General features: G+C 42.0%; 2 protein-coding genes across 2 annotated transcripts in view; both read right to left on the bottom strand.

The window, feature by feature from the left end:
• The window catches only part of LOC115456778 (rap1 GTPase-activating protein 2-like), a 77,885-nt gene extending 58,224 nt beyond the window's left edge, over nucleotides 1-19,661 (bottom strand). Inside the window, exons 1-3 of the mRNA XM_030186069.1 lie at nucleotides 19,399-19,661; nucleotides 14,895-15,093; nucleotides 14,586-14,735 (exon numbers count right to left, since the gene is read on the bottom strand). Coding sequence (XP_030041929.1) covers nucleotides 14,586-14,735; nucleotides 14,895-15,093; nucleotides 19,399-19,661 — 612 coding nt within the window. The remainder of the gene's footprint in view (nucleotides 1-14,585; nucleotides 14,736-14,894; nucleotides 15,094-19,398) is intronic.
• LOC115456777 (rap1 GTPase-activating protein 2-like) overlaps nucleotides 14,426-21,180 on the bottom strand; it is a 30,280-nt gene continuing 23,525 nt past the window's right edge. Inside the window, exon 8 of the mRNA XM_030186068.1 lies at nucleotides 14,426-15,143. The gene's annotated coding sequence lies outside the window, so the exon portion shown is untranslated. The remainder of the gene's footprint in view (nucleotides 15,144-21,180) is intronic.

The following is a 21,180-nucleotide window of genomic DNA, read 5'->3' as shown; positions in this document are numbered from 1 at the left end:
ATCCATTTTCAGCGCGCCTGTAAAAAAAATGGCCTTTTAAAAATTTTTGCCGAAAATGGACGTGCAGCAAAATCAAAATTGCTGCGTATCCATTGTGGGTCTGCGACCTTACCACCAGCCATTGACCTAGCAGTAAAGTCTCAAATGGTAACTGAGCGGTAATGACCTACACGCGCCAAATGCCACTTGGTGCATGTCCGATACGCACGGCAGAAAATAAAAATTATTTTTCGGCCCTGCATATCGAACGCGCACCAAAAATGAAATTACCGCTACAGTAACACCATTTTGGTGCGTGTTGGGCACGCGTAGAGCCTTACGTGGCTTAGTAAAAGGACCCCTGAGTTCTTTAATGCGGTGAGAAAAGGCATGATACATGTTGCCCGTCTGGACTTCAATTAGACTTTTGACACTGTTCCACATAGAAACTAGTAAACTACCTGGAAGGTATGGAAGCTGTAAATGGGTTGAGGAACTGGTTTAATGGCAGAAAGCACAGACTGGTGAGAAGTGGATTCTACTCTGGTGAAAGCAAAGCTATCCAAGGGGAACCCCTTAGCTTGGTACCGGGACCTGGTTCTTTTCAGCACCTTTATTATGACATTGCTGAGGAACCTGATGGAAACACATAACAGTCTGCAGACGATGCTAAAATTCATAACACTGACCAGAAGAGAAGAAAAAGTGAAAGGGGACTTCAGAAAACTAGAATGGTCAACGGTGTGGAAAATGAGCTCCAGCATAGTAAAGTGTAAAATAATGCATTTGGGCCACAAAAGTCCATTATCTACGCATCAGTTAAAAGAACAAGCATGGGAAACAGTCAAATAAGAAACAGATCTAGGAGTATTCATTTCAGAAGAGCTCAAGGTAGCAATAAAGCAACTAGAAAAAATAATGGTACGTTTAGTTGTATCGAAGAACAGGGAATATCTCCAAACAGGAAAAAGTAGAGGCTGAACAAGGGTGAATCCAACACTGGAGATGTTATGAAGAAATACAATATTGATGCAGATATTGCACAGCTGCGGACGCAGAATTCAGCTGGCAGCACTATCGAAGCAAGGCAGCACCAAGTCCCCTGAGGAAGCCACATGGTGAAACGGGTCACAAGTACATAAGCACCGCCATACTGGAAAAGACCAAGGGTCCATCAAGCCCAGCATCCTGTCTGCGACAGAGGCCAATCCAGGCTTCAAGAACCCGGCAACCCCCCCCCCCAAGAAAAAGAATTTAATAATGTTCAATGGACTTTTCCCTCAGGAATCTGTCCAAACCCCCCTTTAAATTCCATAAGGCCAGCTGCTGTCACTACATTCTCCGGCAACGAGTTCCAGAGTCTAAGTACATGCTGAGTAGGGCCATTTCTCAACTGCCTCACACGCTGCATACAAGCTAAGTTGCTTTTTGTTGTATTTTCACATTTTTTGATAAAGCTTTGCACAGTTAAAAAATCAATGTTGGGGATTTTTATGACCCATGATTGAAGCCAGCACTGTGATTGAAGACGCTGTAATTAAATAACAGAACAGCGCAGGTGGTGTCACAAGCATCTGAGGTCCCCCAACTTTTTTACACAATATTTATGAAAAGTGGTAACTATAGAGAACACTTTCCCTCACTTGTTTTTTTTTTTTTGGATTGTGTTTATCATTTGCGACTGAGTTTCCAGCGTATTTTGATACTTTATGTTGTTGTAGAAATATCGAAAGGCTAATTTTATAACAAGGAGCCTATAATAGAGCAGGAAGATGCCTGTTTGCTCGTGTATCCTGCAGAAATCATACCAAGACTAAAAGTGCAGATATTATGCCTGCTCAAGAGTTAGTGTGAACTTTGCATCTGTTTGCAGTTGTTTCAGATAAGTGTCACCGCAGGTGTGTTTTTGGTTAAGCTGCTGAAAGTCACTGAAGAACTAGGGGGGTCCTTTTACAAAGGCTGGCTGAACAATGGCCTGCGGTAGTGTAGACGTGAGTTTTGTGCGCGCGCAGAATCATTTTCAGCGCACCTGAAAAAAAAAGGCCTTTTTAAATTTTTTGCCGAAAATGGAAGTGCGGCAAAATGAAAATTGCCACGCGTCCATTTTGGGTCTGAGACCTTACCGCCAGCCATTGACCTAGCGGTAAAGTCTCATGTGGGGTGTCTGATACACGCGTCTAAGAATAAAATTATTTTTTCGGACGCGCACCAAAATTGAAATTACTGCAAAGCCGCATGGTAGCCAGGTGGTAACTCCATTCTGGCACAGAATTGGGCGCATATAGACACTTACACAGGTTAGTAAAAGGGCTCCTAGATGAAGGATGTAAAGTATCGCATTAGAAAAATATTGAAAAGCCAAGAAAAAGCTCTATAGAAATTATTTTGTAAAAATTATGGTGGAGGAGGATCGAAATAGTCACTGAAAGCCTATTATTCTGACTTGTCATTGATAGGGCAGATAAGAATACTTTGTGACATCTGAGGTCTTTTCCTCCTAACATACAGCTCAGTGTGGTTCAATTACTCTTCACTTGTGATTAGTATCGTATTGAAAAGTGTGAACAATTTCAGCCATTTTCTTTTCAGATTAAGCATATTTTATAAAGCACGCGCTAAATCTTACTCTGCCCCTGCACCAGTTAGTAATATGTGACCTGTCGTTAGAATTTCCATAGTACCTGAAGATTGGAGGGTGGCCAATGTGACGCTGATTTTTAAAAAGGGTTCAGGTGATCCAGGAAATTAAAGACCGGTAAGCTTGACGTCAGTGACAGGCAAAATAGTGGAAACTATTATAAAGAATAAAATATAGAACACCTAGACAAACATGGTTTAATGGGGCAGAGTCAGCATGGGTTCAGCCAAGGGAAGTCTTGCCTCATCAATTTGTTTCATTCTTTGAAGGCATGAATAAACAAGTGGATAAATGTGAGCCAGTTGATGTAGTATATCTAGAGTTTCAGAAAGCTTTTGATAAAGTTCATCATGAGAGACTCCTGAGAAACTTAGAGTCATGGGATAGGAGGCAAGGTTCTGGTGTGGATTAAGAATTGGCTACTGGACAGAAAACAGAGGGTAGGGTTAAATGGTCATTTCTCTCAATGATGAACAGTGGAGTGCCGCAGGGCTCAGTACTGGGACCGGTGCTATTTAACATATTTATAAATGACATGGAAATCAGAACGAGGAGTGAGGTGATTAAATTTACAGATGATACAAAACTATTCAAGGTTGTAAAACACATGCGGACTGTGAAATATTGAGACTTAGAAAATTGGCAGACTGGGCATCCAAATGGCAGATAAATTTAATATGGACAAATGCAAGGTGATGCACATTGGAAAGAATAATTCAAATCATAATTACCTGATGTTAGGTTCCACCTTGAGGGTCAGCACTCAAGAAAAATATAGGTGTCATTGTAGATAGTATGCTGAAATCTTTTGCTTAGTGTGCGGCAGTGGCCAAAAAAAGCAAACAGGGTACTAGGAATTAATAGGAAAGGGATAGTGAATAAGACCGAAAATACTATAATGCCTTTATATCACTCCATGGCACAACTGCACTTGAGTATTGCATTCAGTTCTGGTCACCTTATCTCAAAAAAGATATAACCGAATTAAAAAAGGTTCAAAGAAGAGTGACCAAAATGATAAAGGGGATGGAACTCCTCTCATATAAAGAAAGGCTAAAGAGGTTAGGGCTCTTCGGCTTGGAAAAGGGACAGATGAGGGGAGATATGATTGAGGTCTACAAAATCCTGAGTGGTGTAGAACTTGCAAAAGTAAATGATCTTTTTACTCTTTCCAAAAGTACAAAGACTAGGAGACTCTCAAGCAAGTTACATGGAAATACATTTAAAACAAATAGGAGGAAATATTTTTTCAACTCAACGAATAGTTATGCTCTGGAACTCTTTGCTGGAGGATGTGGTAACAGCAGCGGTTAGTGTATCTGGGTTTAAAAAGGTTTGGAGAAGTTCAAGGAGGAAAAGTCCGTATGTTATTAAGATGGACATTGGGAAGCCACTGCTCGCTCCAGGACTGGTAGCATGAAATGTTGCTACCAATTGGGTTTCTGCCAGGTACTTGAGACCTGGCTTGGCCACTGTTGTAAACAGGATATTGACCCAGTATGGCAACTCTTATATTCTTATGTACTTTTAGGTGTGACCTAATTTTTTAAGAGCCTATATAAGAGTGTAAATCAAGAGCAAAGCTGATTTTTGGGGCTAAGAGGTTTGATTATGCGACACCATTGTTGAGGGTTCTACAATGGCTATCAGTTGAAGCCCGAATAGAATTGAAGGTTGCCGTACGGTCTTTAAAATTATCCTGGTTTCTGTCCGTGTACCCATTTACAAATATTGTCTATTCTATCTTTTAGATTAACGTCTCATTTTGTTCTACTTTTAATTTAGGTTATCCCATAGTCAAAGGAAAGCTCATTCTGCTATCATTCTAGCAAGATGTGGAATAACCTTCCAGTATCCATAAGAAGTAAACTTAATTATTTAGCATTTCAAAAATTGCTAAAGGCCCAATTATTCAATGAGTATTTAGATTAATTCCATTAGTTCTTTGTCTTTTTAACTGACTGTTTTAGTTATAACCCGCTTTAATTCTCTGCTCGAAAAAAGATGGGATATAAATGCTGGTTTGGATTGGATGTAAAAAAAATGGTTTACGGCAATTACCATCCGAGAAGTGGAAGTATTTCAGTAATGGGGCTACTAAAATGACACAAGACCAGCAATAAAAACCCTAGAAAGAAAGACTTATGGCACTCAAAATGTGCTCACCGAAGGATAGAAAGCTAAAGGGACATAATAGAAGAGGAATATTGGACAGGCTCACAGTAGGAGCTTTCCATAAAAAAGGTAATGCAAGGCCAGGAGATCCTTATAAGAAGCTGCACAGAGAAAAGGCCCTTCTTTATGGAGGGGGTGGTAGATAACTGGAATAGTTTATCAACAGAGGTAGTGGCACCCAAATCTGATACATACACAGAGCACAGTGATAAGAGCAGGTGGGGGAATAGGTAGAAGTAATTGAGGGCTTGAATGTTTTGCTCAGTCATATGAAACTTCAGAGGGAGGGCCAAGTAGGAGAAAACTGCAAGCCAATTAAAATTGCAGTGGTTATGACGCTTGCAGCAATGGCTGTGGTCTCCTGCACAAGGTGGTCATGCTTAGAACCCTAACAATGAACAGGATTGAGATAGATACAGAGATAGAGGGCCAATGAAAAGAGCAGGTTGGAAAGGTTAAATGGAAGACATCGGGGTTGGGGGAGGTGGTATTGGTTTAAGTATAACAATTTAAACATTCATCAACACCAAAGTGACAGAAAATCAAAGAGGAAATCAACTCAGCAGACTGGATGATCCAATTGATCTTCATCTGCTGCCATTTACTAAGTTATGACATGTTGCCATATTTCTCACAGTTTTATATTAGTTCTGGTCACTACTGGTACAAGGGAGAGACTGTGCTACCAATGATGACACTTTTGCCCTCAAATGGTCACTTGTCCACTTTGTAGTAAACAGTTACCTAAGGCACGCCCTTATTAGGTGACATCTAAATGACTGTCTACAGCTAGCTGTAGCCTTACAGTAACTATCTACCATTAAAACAAGTATTTGAAAATGTTAGGGAAAATCAGACTGGACTGTCACTATGTGTAGAAACGCACAACTTTCAGCTTATTTTCTAAGTTCTTACTGGGTATTGTGTCTCAAGGATACAGAGATAAGCTTGCATATAGTAAGAATACAAGTTCATTTGTAAGTTACTGCAATTATTTAATGACAAATATCATGACACGTCATTCAGTAGCACCATTATTTGCAGTGGAACCACCATAGTGATACATCATGATATAGTGCAATGTCATAATATTCTTAAATTGTCCTTTAAATGAACTTGTGCCAGAGTACAGTAGAGTCAAGCACTGTTGATCACAACAAAATAATGAATGGTATGGTCTATATAGTCCGTGGCAGAAGCAAGTCGCCTACCTTCACAAGCTCGCCCTAGTCCCACCCAAAACATGCCTCCAACATGCCCCCTTGAGATTTTGATGAACTGCATAGAAAAATGTCTTAAAAATTAGTTTTGAAAATAGCAATTGGATGTTTTTACGAAAAAAAAAAAATCCATCTGCTGCTTGTGCCATTTGTTTGGACATTTTTCTGTTTCAAACATGAGTCCCTCAATCTCTCTCATAAGTACATAAGTACTGCCATACTGTTCGAATGAATAAATATACAGTGTTTTGCTTCACCACAGTATTTTTGCTAATGCCATTAGTTCAGAGCAGCAACACAAAGAGATTAGAAGGTGCTTTTCATATGTAGAAAGGAGATAGCTGTTACTTTGCCCCCAAATTTCTTAAGAGTTGTGCAAAGAAACGAGGAGTTACACAGATCCTTGAAGCAAACCGATAACTGTTTCTACTGGCATGAACCTTGTTTTATAAGGAACTGCCTCTCAGGTTGAGTTTCTTGCAAAAGAATAGTTAATGACAGTGGACATGGTGATTGCGAAGGACAATTGAAAACATAAGTTCCAAAACCTAAGTACTTTTTGTTTTCCAAAAATAAGTTCATACCAGAATAGATAGCCTTAATTGACTAAGATTGTGTGAAATTTGCATTAAAATGCATTTATTCATAAAGCATATGATAGAAAAAAAAGTTATTAGGTTGGATAGAATTCTTGAAATAAAAGCTTGGATTTATCCAGAAAACTGTTTTCATACTTAACAGGTTTTGGAATTACACTCATGGTAACTCAAAGTCTTGTATCAACAATTGCATTATTACTCTGTTCTCTAAATTAAACTGGGTCTGGAACTGTAATTAATTTCTTGTTCTTTTCATGTTATCATCATTATTACTAATATTATTTTGCTTATCACAAGGATCCTGAGTTTAGAGCATTGTTTACTTTATCGGGGTCTACTGGTTAACATCTCCCGCAAGAAAAATTGGCGATACAGATTGTACAACCTATTTAACTCAACTAGGTAAGAATATAAGGGGAACTTGCAAAAAGAGTTGGATCTCAAATTATGTAACTTCTGGAAGGCAATATCTACACAGTCATACAACCAAATTTATATACATTAAAAAACATCTTTTTGAAGACAGCATTGCACAGTGTAATATGGACTCCAGCTAATAACAGCTATTTTGATTTTTAGGGCTTCCCATTATGTCTTACTTCAGTATAAACTAAAAAAACAGAGAGATTAAGGGACATGCTATAAAATTACAAAGTAGTACATTTAAAACAAATCAGAGAAAATATTTTTTTTTCCATTTGATACATAGTTAAGCTCTGGAACTTGTTGCCAGAGGATGTGGTAAAAGCAGTTAACTTAGTGGGTTCAAAAAAGTTTGGACAAATTCCTGGAGGAAAGTCCATAAACTATTATTAAAGTAGATCTGGAGAAAGCCACTGCCTATCCCTTTGGGTAAGTAGCATGGAATCTTGCTGCGTTTTAGGAACCTGCAGGTACTTACGACTGGATGGCCATTGTTGGAAGCAAGATACTAGGCTAGAAGGGATTTTGATCTGACTCAGTATGCTAATTCTTATAATCTTATGCCCTATCATTAATCAGTAAAGTCTGAGAAGAGCCTTCTTCCCCCAACCCACCCGTGCCCTCATGACCCACAAATACAAACATTTTTTTTCTAGCATCATGAATCTGCCTCTTTAAAACAAGGGGTTCACTGGAGACCAGATACAAAACTTTAGCCCTCCCTGCTCCTTCTATGTTTAATGCTACTCAACTCTCAGGAATCAGTGACTGAAAAATTTCCAGTGAATCGAGTTTGGCTCATTGCCAGCTCCTTGAATATGTTTTATTTGAATTTCATCTGCAATCTACTTAATTGCTATTGTGAAAGGCAGACGATCACATTTTAATAAATCAAATCAATATGTGGCACAACGGTGTCAGCTGCAATATATTGTTCTGCTCAAAGGTTTAGCTTCCTAATTCTACTGTATGCCTTTTAACTGCTTTAGTTTTAACTTTTAAAATAATCCAAAGGGATGGCTTGCTTTGGTTCTTGCTGGCTAAGGTCACATCTTCTTCTGTCCTGCTATTTCCAGTAGACACAGGCTTTTTGTGGACTCTCCCAGCAGTTTCCCTCCAGTACTGATTGAGTTAACTTGACAATTAACAGTACAAGACTGCAATGCTTGCTTGCAAGCACTCATCTACCTCGCTCTACCACTTCTGAGTAAAGCTATACAGTACATGGAGTAAACATAAGCTTTTCTACACCTTGGTTAAATAAAGAATAGATTATTTTATTCAGAACAGTCAGTCACACGCCAAGAACATCACCTTACTGCCTACAGATATCACAGAACTTAAGTTTGAGGTGACAATGTTATATCTCATAGTACTAATATAGAAACAGAGAAAATGACAGCACATAAAGACTATATGGTCTATCCAGTTTGCCTATACATGCCAACTACTAAGCTCTACAATCCCTTCCTCTCTCTCTCTCTTAAAGATCTCTGCTTGTCCATTCTTTCTTGAACTCGGATATAGTTCTTATCTCAATGAACTTCAGCGGAAGGACATTCCGTAAAGACATCTTTCCATAGATTGCTTCTGAGTCTATCTCCTTTCACCTTCATCCTATAATCCATCATTCCAGAGCTTCTTTTCCATTGAAAGAGGCTTGCCCTCTGTGCATTTATATCACAGAGATATTTACATGTCGCTATCATATCTGTCCTCTCCTGTCTTTGTTCCAACGTAGACAAAATATTAGAGTAACAAGCACCAAAGGCCAACACAAAAGTGAATCAACAACCTACAAATGCTCAGAAGGAAATGGACCAATAACTTAGGGGCCCTTTCACTAAGCTGTGTTAGGCTCCGTTACGTTTACCTCCCATCTCTCTTTAACTTAAATGTATTTGACTGTTTGTTGCCGAATTGACGTATGTTTTTGCAGACAGATGTAAGCCACATTGACCCTGCCCGTGAGTGGGAAAATGTGGGATATAAATGCTATAAATAAATAAAAATAAAATAAATAAAATGGCATACTGCGGAGTGTGCGGAGGCATCCTGTAGTAACTGCCAAATCTTCTAGATTGTATATATGGCACAAAAAAAAAAACACTATTCTATAAGCCATGCTTAAAGTTTGGCACAGTTTATGGAATAGCGTTTACACATGGGAATCGCGGCTAACTTTAGGTGCAGCCATTTGCACCAACTAAAATATGGTGCAAATGAATCATATCCCCATTATTCTATAACAATGCACATTAATTTTAGGAACTCCCCATTCTGCCCATGTCCCACCTATGTATGCCCCCCCCCCTTTATTCAAGTCATGCATAAATTTTAGGCATGGATCCTGCACCTAAATTTACATGCATAAAGTTCAATTAACTTTAATTAGTGGCAACAATTGCTTGTTAAAAACCCAATTAGCGCTAATTAGCTTGTTATTCAATTGAACTGTGCATGCAAACTGGGCATGTGTCCAAATTTGCAGGCATAATTTTTGGCAACTTTTACAGAATTAGGGGGTAACTGCGCACTAAAAAATATCTCAATTCTTTTGAAGAGGTGTGTCAGAGAGCAGAGAGCGGACTTTCCTGTGCTAAACACACAGCTACATTACTGCATGCTAACTGGTCAACGCAAGATTACCACATGAGCCCTTACCACCTACACACACAACAAGATTGTGTCTTAGATGACTGCCTATAAAGAAATGCTTTATCTATCTTCCTAAAATCAAATATGTCATGCAACACATAGGAGGCACAGGAAACAGGAAGAAACCTCTACAAAAAGCAGCATAAACAGGAAAGGGTAGAGGCTGGCCAAAAGGACGAGCCACCACAGGAGATGTTGCTTAGTCACACTTTATTCAGAGCACCAGCAAAATGACCCTTTCACTGGTGCTCTGAATAAAGTGTGACTAAGCAACATCTCTTGTGGTGGCTCATCCTTTTGGCCAGCCTCTACTCTTGGACTCAACATATAGGAGCCAGCTCTGTGGTTGCTACATGTGATTGAGCACCCCCCAATATTGAAATTTCCGATGGGTTAGGCATCTCCAATAATTTTGGCTCCTAAGACAACAAACAACGCTCCTGTGGCAAAATGATCTAAAGACTGGGCTCTACAGAAGAGAAGACATGATTACGCATCTTTGAGAGGCTTAAAGATCTTGAAGAGGAAATCTATAGTAAACCCATCCTGAAAATGAAGGGATAGAGTAGAAAACTAATGTACCAAAGGATTTTTCAAATGCCAAGGAACAGCCAAGTCCTAAACCTTAGAATGCAACCAGATAGGCCTTAAATTTGGCTCTTCATTCAGTTGGATGGCCAATGCTAAAATGACAGCAAGGGCAAAATAAGATCAAAACGAATTGTTTCAACCACTGAACAAACAGCTACGGTCTGAACTTGAATAGAGGCACCTGAGAAGCCTAAATAAATTCTATTACAATAATCCATTGGAGCCAAAACAAGTAATTGCATCTGTGAAATTGAGATAGGGCTTTAATTTCCACAACGTATGCACTTTAAAAAAAATTGTGTTCTTTGTTCAGTGTTTTATATGAGACTTAAAACTCAAAGCTGAATTTAAAAGAACTCCCAAATGACAAGCTTCATCATGAATCAAAGCTTCTTGATCACCAATCAATCAACAGAGTTCTGTGAAGAGTAAAGTAGCTCAGTTATGTGTGTTGGCAAGGAACAGGATTATATTCAGCTCCATTGAGTAGAGGGCAAAATACTATGGGTTCAAGATTCAACTGGTAGTGGTGAGTGTTTTGTTTGCTCCTGACAGAGTTATTCCCGGATATTCAAAGCCGGGCCCTGTCTGGGCTTCAGCTTTGAATACTCAGTTATTTTTGAGCCAGCTAATACATCGCTGCTCTAGCGTATAGAGATAGGATAGACTTTTATGCAGTCCCAATTACGCGCCAACCCTGGCTGTTTATGTGCTGAATATCAGTCCTTAAGTGGCCAAGTGCTGACTCTGCCCCCCTTGCTCCGAAGCTGTGAGTGATGTCATCCTGGCTACGGAGCCTAGCTCAGAAACTCCAGGAACCACGGACACAGGCAGTCCCACATTAGAACGTTGGTAGTGAGAATTATTATATAGGAAGTGTACAGAAAGACAGGAACACAGTGAACTCCAGAGAGGTATGAAAATTAGAGCTGTACCCAATTCAATTCAATCCAGCCCCGAATACATTATTCATATTCGGTCGAATAGTGATTTAAATTCGAATACCAATAATCCAGAGCTCTGCTGTGCTAAATCCTACTAAAATAAAACACTTCATCTCTCACTTCACGTTGTTTCTTTTATTATTTGTTAAGTTAAAGCTCAATATCCATTATTTGTATTCAGCCAAATTATATTTTACCTTATTTGTATTTGGCCAAATAGTAAAATATGCTATTTCGTATAGCGCTAATGAAAATACATCTTGTTTACTCTTTTGGTTGAAATGAAATGATTTCCTAGTATCATTTTGGTTTCTGATTCCTCACTTATCATTGCCATCCCTTCCATGAGGTATCTTCACTTTAGCCCAGATCAATCCACCCTTACCAAAGACCATTAACTGATGGTAGAGTCATCAGCTCCAAAACACATCCTTTTCATGCCACCTCGCTGCCTACATATGCGGACTTGGGAAAAATCCCCAATTCCAGGAATAACATGTGTAGAATGTTTGTACGTTTGGGAAGCTCGCCAGGTGCCCTTGGCCTGGATTGGCCGCTATCGTGGACAGGATGCTGGGCTCGATGGACCCTTGGTCTCTTCCCAGTGTGGCATTACTTATGTACTTATGTAGTGAAGGTGGTTAGCTTGGCAGAGTTTAAAAAGGGGTTAGACGGTTTCCTAAAGGACAAGTCCATAAACCGCTACTAAATGGACTTGGGAAAAATCCATAATTCTAGGAATTACATGTATAGAATGTTTGTACGTTTGGGAAGCTTGCCAGGTGCCCTTGGCCTGGATTGGCCGCTGTCGTGGACAGGATGCTGGGCTCGATGGACCCTTGGTCTCTTCCCAGTGTGGCAGTACTTATGTACTTATGTGTTCTATTAACACATCATAAGTTTTCTTGAATGTACATTTTTTATTATGTTTAGCTTCGTGGGGGCGTGGTTATGCTAATTAAATAATCCCGCCTCAGTATTTAAACAATTGAAGTTAGTGTCTGACTTGTCAGCACCATTTTGAAGCACAGAGCTGGAGACAGAGTGTAGGTGTTAGAGCGGAGCTGAAGTTTAGAAGTTAAGTGTTTTTGAAACTTGTGTGTTCAAACGTTAAGGAGTCTTTTCTTTTTTCAGATGTCATTCATTGTCATTTATTTGGCGTTTTGACCATAAGCACAGGTTCCTGACGAAGCCTCAACAGGGGTGAAACAGTGGCCTCGTGGGACGTTTTGAAAGCTAAGTGCTGACTTTTCTTATTTTTCAGAAAAGTTTAGGTTTAAAAGATTTCAGACCAACAATAGTGCAATATGGAGTTTTTGCCTGATGATAGAAAAAAAAATAGCTGTTTAAGACGTTTAACCATACCATTGTAAAGGCTGTAGTCCTTTAGTTCCTGAGGGCTTTTCAGCTATCTTAAATGCTATAGGCTAATGCTTGTTGTTTTCTAATACCAAAATTGTTCCCTGTCCATTGTCTCTTCTTTTTGGCCAATCAACGAGGTGAGGGCAAAATTCCGGCTCAGTACAGTTCTGGTTAGTTATATACCTGCCACTGGTTTTCAGCTCTGGGCACCTAATGCAGCCAGAAAAAAAAAAACAGGCCTCAATTCAGAATCTTCAGCTTTAGGAGCCTAAAGTTGGTGACTTTTTAACCCAACAAGTAGGTCTTAAGTTTGACTGAAAGTCTAGCTCCTAAACCTGAGACATTTAGTACAGCTTTCTTTGACTATCAGCATCAATGTCATCCCATGCTGGTATTTGCTTAATGTGCTCTCAAAAATGCCCCATATGTAACCCCATAAATCATTTGACTCAAGATTATCACTGTTTATGGAGCTCGGTGTGAAAGTCAGCTCAGGTGAGGATTGGAGGGAAAGCAGAAACTCTACACCACAACTACAGTAAAACTAATTAAACTGTATAGATGCCTTTGTCCATGCGGCAATAATGGTTAGTGTGAACGTCTGTTAACAGTTATCATGCACTACTTCATGGAATAACTGCTTATCACACCTTAGTAAAAAGAGTATATAAAGGCCTTGGTATCAAAGGGCTTTCTCCTGTTATGAGGGTAATTCTACAAAGGGGGGCCTATTTTAGAAAGAAAAGCAGACACCTACTTTTCTCTAGAGAATACTAGTGTAAAAGGTGAAATATGAGCCTATATTTTTGGTGTCAGCACTTACCCCAGCCATAGAGCCAGTGTAAATTTTTGTGTGCATAGCTTATAGTACCTAATATGAGCTCTGTCCAAACTCGAAGCATATCAACTCCCACCCACAAAGTATGCATTGTTGAATATTGGTGCGTATTTATGGAATTAGTAGCCTGGAACTGCTCATTTACACACTTATGTATTCACATATGCACATGAATAACTAGAATACCAACACTGATGCATGTACTTGACACTAAAATCTAGGTGGATCCTTATTAGAATTACCCTCTATGTGGCTACAGCAACATTTTTAACAAATAGGCTCCAAAAGAGATGGCCACCTTATTTACTGGTGCTCTGACCTCCCCCTCCCCTGCCTTCCCATATTCATACATGAAGAGTGCTAGCAGAATCAGGTCTAGGTAATCCAGAATTCAGTAAGCCAGATCAGTGGCGTAGCTACGTGGGGCCTGAGGGGGCCGGGGCCCCCGCAGATTCACCCCAGGACCCCCCTCCCGGCGAACCCGCCCCCGCCGCCGCCTACCTTTACTTTTGCTGGCGGGGGATCCCACTCCCCGCCAGCCGACGTCTTCTCAGTCCTTCCTGCTCTTCAATTTGTTTGCTGACGTCCTGCACGTAATTGTACGTGCAGGACGTCAGACTCAGAGAACAGTTCTGTTCTCTGAGTCTGACGTCTTGCACGTACAACATGCAGGACGTCAGCAAACAAATTGAAGAGCAGGAAGCGACTAAGAAGAAGTCGTCGGCTGGCGGGGAGTGGGATCCCCCGCCAGCAAAAGTAAAGGTAGGCTGCAGCGGCGGCGGGTTCGCGGCGGGAGGGGGGGCGGCAATGTCGGCGGTGGGGGGGGGGCGGCGCCGGGGGGAGGGCTAAAATGTGCCCCCTCCCCCTGGGCTCTGGACCCCTCTCCCACGGAAGGCTGGCTACGCCCCTGAGCCAGATACAAGATGATGCATAACACAGCTATGAATCTGCTATGCCGCTACGTTGCAAACATCTTTGAGAAATTTCCAGCCCTTGGTATATTTCTCAAGTTGCAATAGATTCTGTTCAGCTTGGTGGTGGGGGTGGGGCACTGTAGAGGTTTCACCTCTCTTTTGGATACTTCATAATCTTGCAAAATTGTGGCCCCACTAATCATATCTCTTCATGCATTTTTAAAACAAATCTGCATATAAATACATGTGATTTAACCAGACCTGATTGCATTTTGACTTGACCTCCAGGTGTTGCATAGCACGCCTTAATGCTTTTGATATGATCCTTCAGGAGCGTAAAACAAAAGTACGTAAACCACTGGTATGGATCCAGACTCTGTACATTTGCAAATGTCTACAGAAAGCAAAAAATATTAGAAAAGGTTTTTAAAAATGCACTGCATTCATTCTTTTCCTTACAAGAAAACTGCACCAGGATCATGAAAGAGTTCACAAGAACGCCATTTTTCAAGAAGCTGAACGGATCCACAAAGCTGGTTCAGATGTTCTGTACCTCTTGAATGCTGACCGGGAGACACACTGCACAGCTGGATAAAAAGGCATGGCAAAAGCCAACTTGCCTACGCTGCTGAATGACTGGGTCTCCCTGGATACAGAAGCCGCTGTGAAGTGGCAGTGTCATCCCCACAGAGAAGGACACAGCAGAGCTTTTCAGAATGTTAATGCCTTGTGGCAGTAGTAAGTACACGATTCTAGTGAATGTCCAGGGAGAAGAATTGGTCTTCTATTAAACAGCAGTTCACTGCAAGACAAAGCAAGAGAGAAAACATTTTTGAAGATTTGAAGGGTAACGTGAAGTAGTGGCGTAGCTATGTGGGGCCACGGGGGCCTGGGACCCCGTAGATTTGGCCCTGGACCCCCCTGCCGATGACCCTCTCGACCCCCCCCTCCCGCTGCCAACCCTCCCCTGCCGCCGTCGCTGTCCGCTACCTTTGCTGGCGGGGGACCCCATCCCCCGCCAGCCGAGGTCCTCTTCTTCCAGTGCAAGGCTTTGTTCTGTTTGCAGGACATCTCTGTAACTGTGAGTCTGACGACATACAACGTGCAGGACGTCAGACTCACAGAAACAGAACAAAGCCCTGCGCAGGAAGAAGAGGACCTCAGCTGGCGGGGGTTGGGGTCCCCCGCCAGCAAAGGTAGGCGACGGCGGGAGGGGGTTGGCGGCGGGAGGGGGGGGGTTGAGAGGGTCGTCGGCATGGGGGGGAGGGTCAAAGTTGTTGTTGGTGGTGGTGGTGGTGGCGGTGGGGTCGGCAGCACTAGGGGGGGGGGCTAAAATGTGCCCCCTCACCTCTGGCTCTGGACCCCCCTCCCGCCAAAGTTTGGCTACGCCCCTGATGTGAAGTAACATAGCAACAGAGGGTCCAAAATTCCAAAGGAGAGACTCCTTCCCGGTTAAACCCCACTAAGCTAGACATTGGTCAAGTGATTGGTGCCACTGAATATTGCCTGTGACCACCCAGGCACTGTCTGGCTAGTGTCAGGGCAGTCCAGGAGCAGAGCCTGGGCACAGCAGGAATTTAACCAGTTAGCAGTGATATTCAGTCCACTAACGCTCGGATTCTATAAATGGCGACCAAAGTTGCTTAAGCAAATCTGCACGCATAGCTGATTTGTGCATGCAATTTAATTGTTTAACAAGCTAATCAGCGCCGATAATTGGCTGCTAACAAGCAATTATTGGCACTGATTGGCAATAATTAGAATTTACATGCACAATGTTCCAAGTGTATTCTGTAAAGTGGTGCGGGTAAATTCTAATGCGCAGATCACAAAAGGGGGTGTGGCCATGGGAGGGGCATGGGCATTCCTAGAAATTATGCGCAGTGTTACAGAATATGCTCGATCCACACCTGAATAAGACATAGGCATTTACACCAGGTTTTAGTTGGGGTAAATAGCTGTGCCTAAATTACAGTCAGTGGACAGCCATTACACATATTCTATAAACCACACCTACTTTAGGTGAGGTTTGCAGAATAGCGCTGTGCTGTTTTTTTTCAGCGCCATATATAGAATCTGACCCTAACTGGCTAAGTAAGCAGATAAGGTTCGGATAGAAAAAAAGGCTTTCCTGATTTTATCCACCAAGCTAACTAGGCACTGGTCTGAATATTAGTCGGTACCCGGTTAGCTTCTGGCCCAGCACTGAATATCTAGAGTTAATTCAGCCATATTAAGCGGCTTAAAAACCGCCGACTGCCACAGGTTGAACATCTGTCCCATAGTGAATGACAGCAGATAAAGACGCACACTGTCCATCCAGACTGCCCAAAAAGGCAGCCGGAGCTGCACCTGCCACACCATGCAGATTAAACACTGGTATCTCAAAAATAAGGCAGTCGGCAATTCACCACCATGCCAACCACATATGGGCAGTTATACCTGCTGAATACCTTAGGTGAATCTCTTCATAAAGGTAGTTAATAAATCCCAATAAATAATGCAATCTTGGAGCACACAATAACAAACACAGTGCACTCTGTTTAAGTGCATATAGGATAAGCCCTTGCTCTGTTTAACTGCATGCCGTACTTCGGTCCCGTTTTTGGCACCATCAATTTCTATGGGGACAAACTTCGGTTTAGCGCACCACTGATAAGTGCAAGATTCGCTTATATGCATGGTTTAAGACCACTCCTCTGCATGGAAGACTCCGCATAAGTGCGCGCACGGAATATGGAAGCTGATTGGCGCGTGACAACCAACGAGATTTCAAATTTACTGCCCCTTTAGCTGCCACAGGTAGAATAAGCGAAAGAATATTGTTAGAGTGTACACTGGGGTCATCATCGTCGCGGCAGAACTGTAAGACTTTAACACTGGCTGAACGAATTGAAGTTCTTAAAAAATTAGAAAACAAAGTCAAACATCTATTGCTAAAGAATATGGTGTCAATCCCAGTCAAATTTCACATATCTTGAAGTAACATAGTAGATGACGGCAGAAAAAGACCTGCACGGTCCATCTAGTCTGCCCACGATAAACTCATATGTGTATACCTTACCTTGATTTGTACCTGTCTTTTTCAGGGCACAGACCGTATAAGTCTGTCCAGCAGTATTTCCCGCCTCCCAACCACCAGTCCCGCCTCCCATCACCGGCTCTGGCACAGTCCCCGTATAAGTCTGCCCTCCCCTATCTTAGCCTCTCAACCACCAACCCCTCTTCCCCCCGCCACCCAATTTCAGCTAAGTTTCTTAAGTAGAGGAGTGTGGTAGCCGTGTTAGTCCACTCTTAAGGTTATCAATAGAAATCAAACAAAATAAAACATGGAAAAGAAAATAAGATGATACCTTTTTTATTGGACATAACTTAATACATTTCTTGATTAGCTTTCGAAGGTTGCCCTTCTTCCTCAGATCGGAAATAAGCAAATGTGCTAGCTGACAGTGTATATAAGTGAAAACATTCAAGCATTACTATGACAGTCTGACAGGGTGGGAGGATGGGGGTGGGTCGGAGGTATGCATGGGGACATCAAAGCATATCATTGATATTCTAACAGGGTGGGTGTGGATAGGTGAGGGGAGGGTGATCAACAGAGACATACAGCTTTATGGTTTATAATGGGCTAGGAACCCCAGATCCTTGTTAAGTCCTTTCTGTTGGGTGTTAAAATATTCAATCATTCTGACTTCAAAGGTCTTACGTTCTTGTATGGCCCTGATTCTGAACTCGGTTAGAGAAGGGGACCCTTTACCTCCTTCTATGATTGAGGCCTGGGTGGCAGTTATCATGAAGCCTAAGAAGGATAAAACCGAATGTGTTTCTTATTACCCCATTTCCATTTTAAATTCTGATGTGACATCAAGATTTTGGCTAAGATATTGGCCAATCAGTTGGACATGGTTCTTCCCGATCTGGTTCACCCAGACTAAGTTGGGTTTGTGGCTAAGCACCAGGCTATGGATAATGTGCAGTGCACGGTGGATCTTATCTGTCTTTCTTGGAGGGAGGGAGGGGATACCCATGTGCCTTCTTGGTCTGGATGCTAAGAAGGACTTCTATAGGGTACATTTGGCCTTTGCATACAAGGCTTTTTATGAGTCACCGAAAGCCTGTGTCCATATTAATGGGTGGCAATTCTGCTTTGTATCCTCTCACCCTTGATACTCATCAGGGGTGTCCTCTTTATCCGTTTTTGTTTGCCTTAGTTATGGAACCACTAGCTCTGTTAAGAGCTGTACTGTGCAAGAAAACTCTTATTTGGACGGTTTGTGTGAAGAGTCTAGGGGTACAAAAGGCCTTATTACATGTTTGTACTCTGCTTTGTGTACACAAGTTCATCCATATACTCTTTACAGGCTTAACTGGGAGCAGGAGTTGGGGGTTGTTATACCTGAGAATGACTGGCTTGTTATGAAAAAGGCTTTTACTGAAGTCTTCAACTGCAGTGCCTGTTAAAGAAAATGCCATTAACGTTTTTTATCGCTGGTATCTTACCTAGCTAGATTGAAGCATATGTTTTCAGGAACTATGGAGCACATTTGGAGGTTGCGTTCCAAGGCACAGACTTATTGGAGAGCAGTTTGTGCTCATTTGCAGGGTTGGCTTGGCTGCCCTGTGCAATGCCATCCTGCAGTGTTTCTTTTTATTAAAAAACCACAGGGACCAAATTGCGACAGTGGTCTAGTCTTCCATTATTTTTGTTGGGGCATATAAATCCTTTTACTATGGTCATTTTTCCCAAATGGTTGTACTATTTACAAACCCTTCCTCTATATCTTACCTCAAAAGATTTGAATTCTCTTAATAAACTAGTCTCTCGCTTTTGTTGGCGGGGGACAAAATCCTGAAGATCAAATTTCAATTTTTGGTGGATAATTGCCAAATTTCAAGTTATATAATATGGCCTGCATGCTGCAGCATTTGTATGATTGGCTTACTCAGGGGGGGGGGGGGGGGGGGGGCAATTACACCCCATTGTCTATGGAATCTGCTTTCTGCTGTCCTCTACATCTTCTTTACATGCTAAGGCTTTGGTTTTACTGTCCTACCTGCGCACGAGTGTGTGATTAAACCCATTCGGGCAGTATGGCAGGATCTTGCTCGGTTGTGGACGTTTAATCCTCACTGTAGTGGGGTTTGTTACCAGTCCAGGGAAACTTGGATTTTTCTGTGGGTTCTGATAACCATACATTGTTGACTTGGGTGCAAAGAGGTTTTTGTCAGTTATCTCACTTTCTTTCCTTGGCTGGCACTCTTTGTTCAGTGGCTGCTTTATTTCCAGGTGAGCAGGATTTTGCAACCCTTTATGCATTTCAATAACTTACCCATTATATTGCATCCTTAAGATTCCTCGCTCCTCTGCAGCAATCTGGTTTCTAGATTACAGGAATTTTTCGAGGTGATCCTATTTCAATGTCTTTGCTACACAGACGATTATTTCCTGCTTGTCCTTTACGTGATCTTCAGGTCTTAGCCATTTGTTGGTCAGCGGACTTGCACTATCAGATTTGCTCTCGGGACCTTCTGCGATGTATTCGCCATGTCCCAATGTGGGTATTCGATGTGGAACTTCGAGAGTATCAATATCGGGTACTTTTTCAGGCTTATGTTTCGCAATCTAGACTACATTTCATGGGGTATGGTGACATTTGTGTGTCTTAAATGTGGGGAACTTCCTAATATTTTTTGTCAAGCTTTTTGAGAGTGCAGGTTGGTTAAGTTCTTTTGGAGGGCTTTGATTCTCCATATGGAGAGCATATATTACACCACAGTATTTCATTTCTCCTGAGTGGTATTCTGTTGGGTCGGGTCTCCTCTTCGGGGGTTAGGACTAAATCTCAGGTAACTTGGGTGGTGAAGGCTTGTATAGTAGGGAGGGAGTGTATTTTGCAGAACTGGACAAAGTCTGAAGCCCTACACTGTTGACATTGGAGGAACAGACTCCTTGCATTCCTCTTGCTGGAGCTTACAGCCATGCAACTAACCTTTAAATCTCAGCATCACTTTTATGTAGTTTGGGGGCAGTGTGTTCACTCTTTGGCCTCTCGAGCTCACAGTCATATTTTAAATCAATTGGGTGCTCTGCATGTGCACTAAATTTTCAGGTACTCAAGCGAACTGAATGCGCACCCCTATAAAACAGCAAACTGCTCTTGTCACAACAATTTGAATGCTGAGACAGTGGCACAGGCATCCTGTGGTAACTCTGAAATCTGTGGGGTCCTTTCACTAAGCAGCTGTAAAAAGTGGTCTGCGGTACTGTGGGTGCGTGGGATTGCACTGCACCCAAGCCACTTTTTACTGTGGTGGTAAAATGGCAGATTTTCCATATCTGCCTGTAATAGCCACACACTAATTTCCCAATCAGCGCGCAGGGATTACTGCATGAGCCCTTACCGCCACCTATTTGAGATGGAGGCATGGCCTAGTGGTTAGAGCACCAGTCTTGTAATCCAGAGGTGGCCGGTTCAAATCCCACCGCTGCTCCTTGTGATCTTGGGTAAGTCACTTAACCCTCCATTGCCTCAGGTACAAACTTAGAATGTGAGCCCTCCTGGGACAGAGAAATATCCAGTGTACCTGAATGTAACTCATCATGAGCTACTACTGAAAAAGGTGTGAGCAAAATCCAAATAAATATTTAGAAGGTGATAAGGCCTCACACGTTACTCATGTGGTAATCAGGCAACGTGTGGCAATGGCTGACCACTTCCCAATTTCCACTAGGCATGCCTATTCCCCACCCCTCCCCTCCGTGCTATATTTTCTGGCACGAGAAATGGCATGTGGCAAGGGCAGAATTACTGCAGGGCACCTGGACACACCTGGCG

This window comes from Microcaecilia unicolor, chromosome 13 (assembly GCF_901765095.1).
Source record: "Microcaecilia unicolor chromosome 13, aMicUni1.1, whole genome shotgun sequence".
In the NCBI taxonomy this organism is placed as follows: Eukaryota; Metazoa; Chordata; class Amphibia; order Gymnophiona; family Siphonopidae; genus Microcaecilia; species Microcaecilia unicolor.
This window is presented reverse-complemented; position numbering and strand designations above follow the sequence as displayed.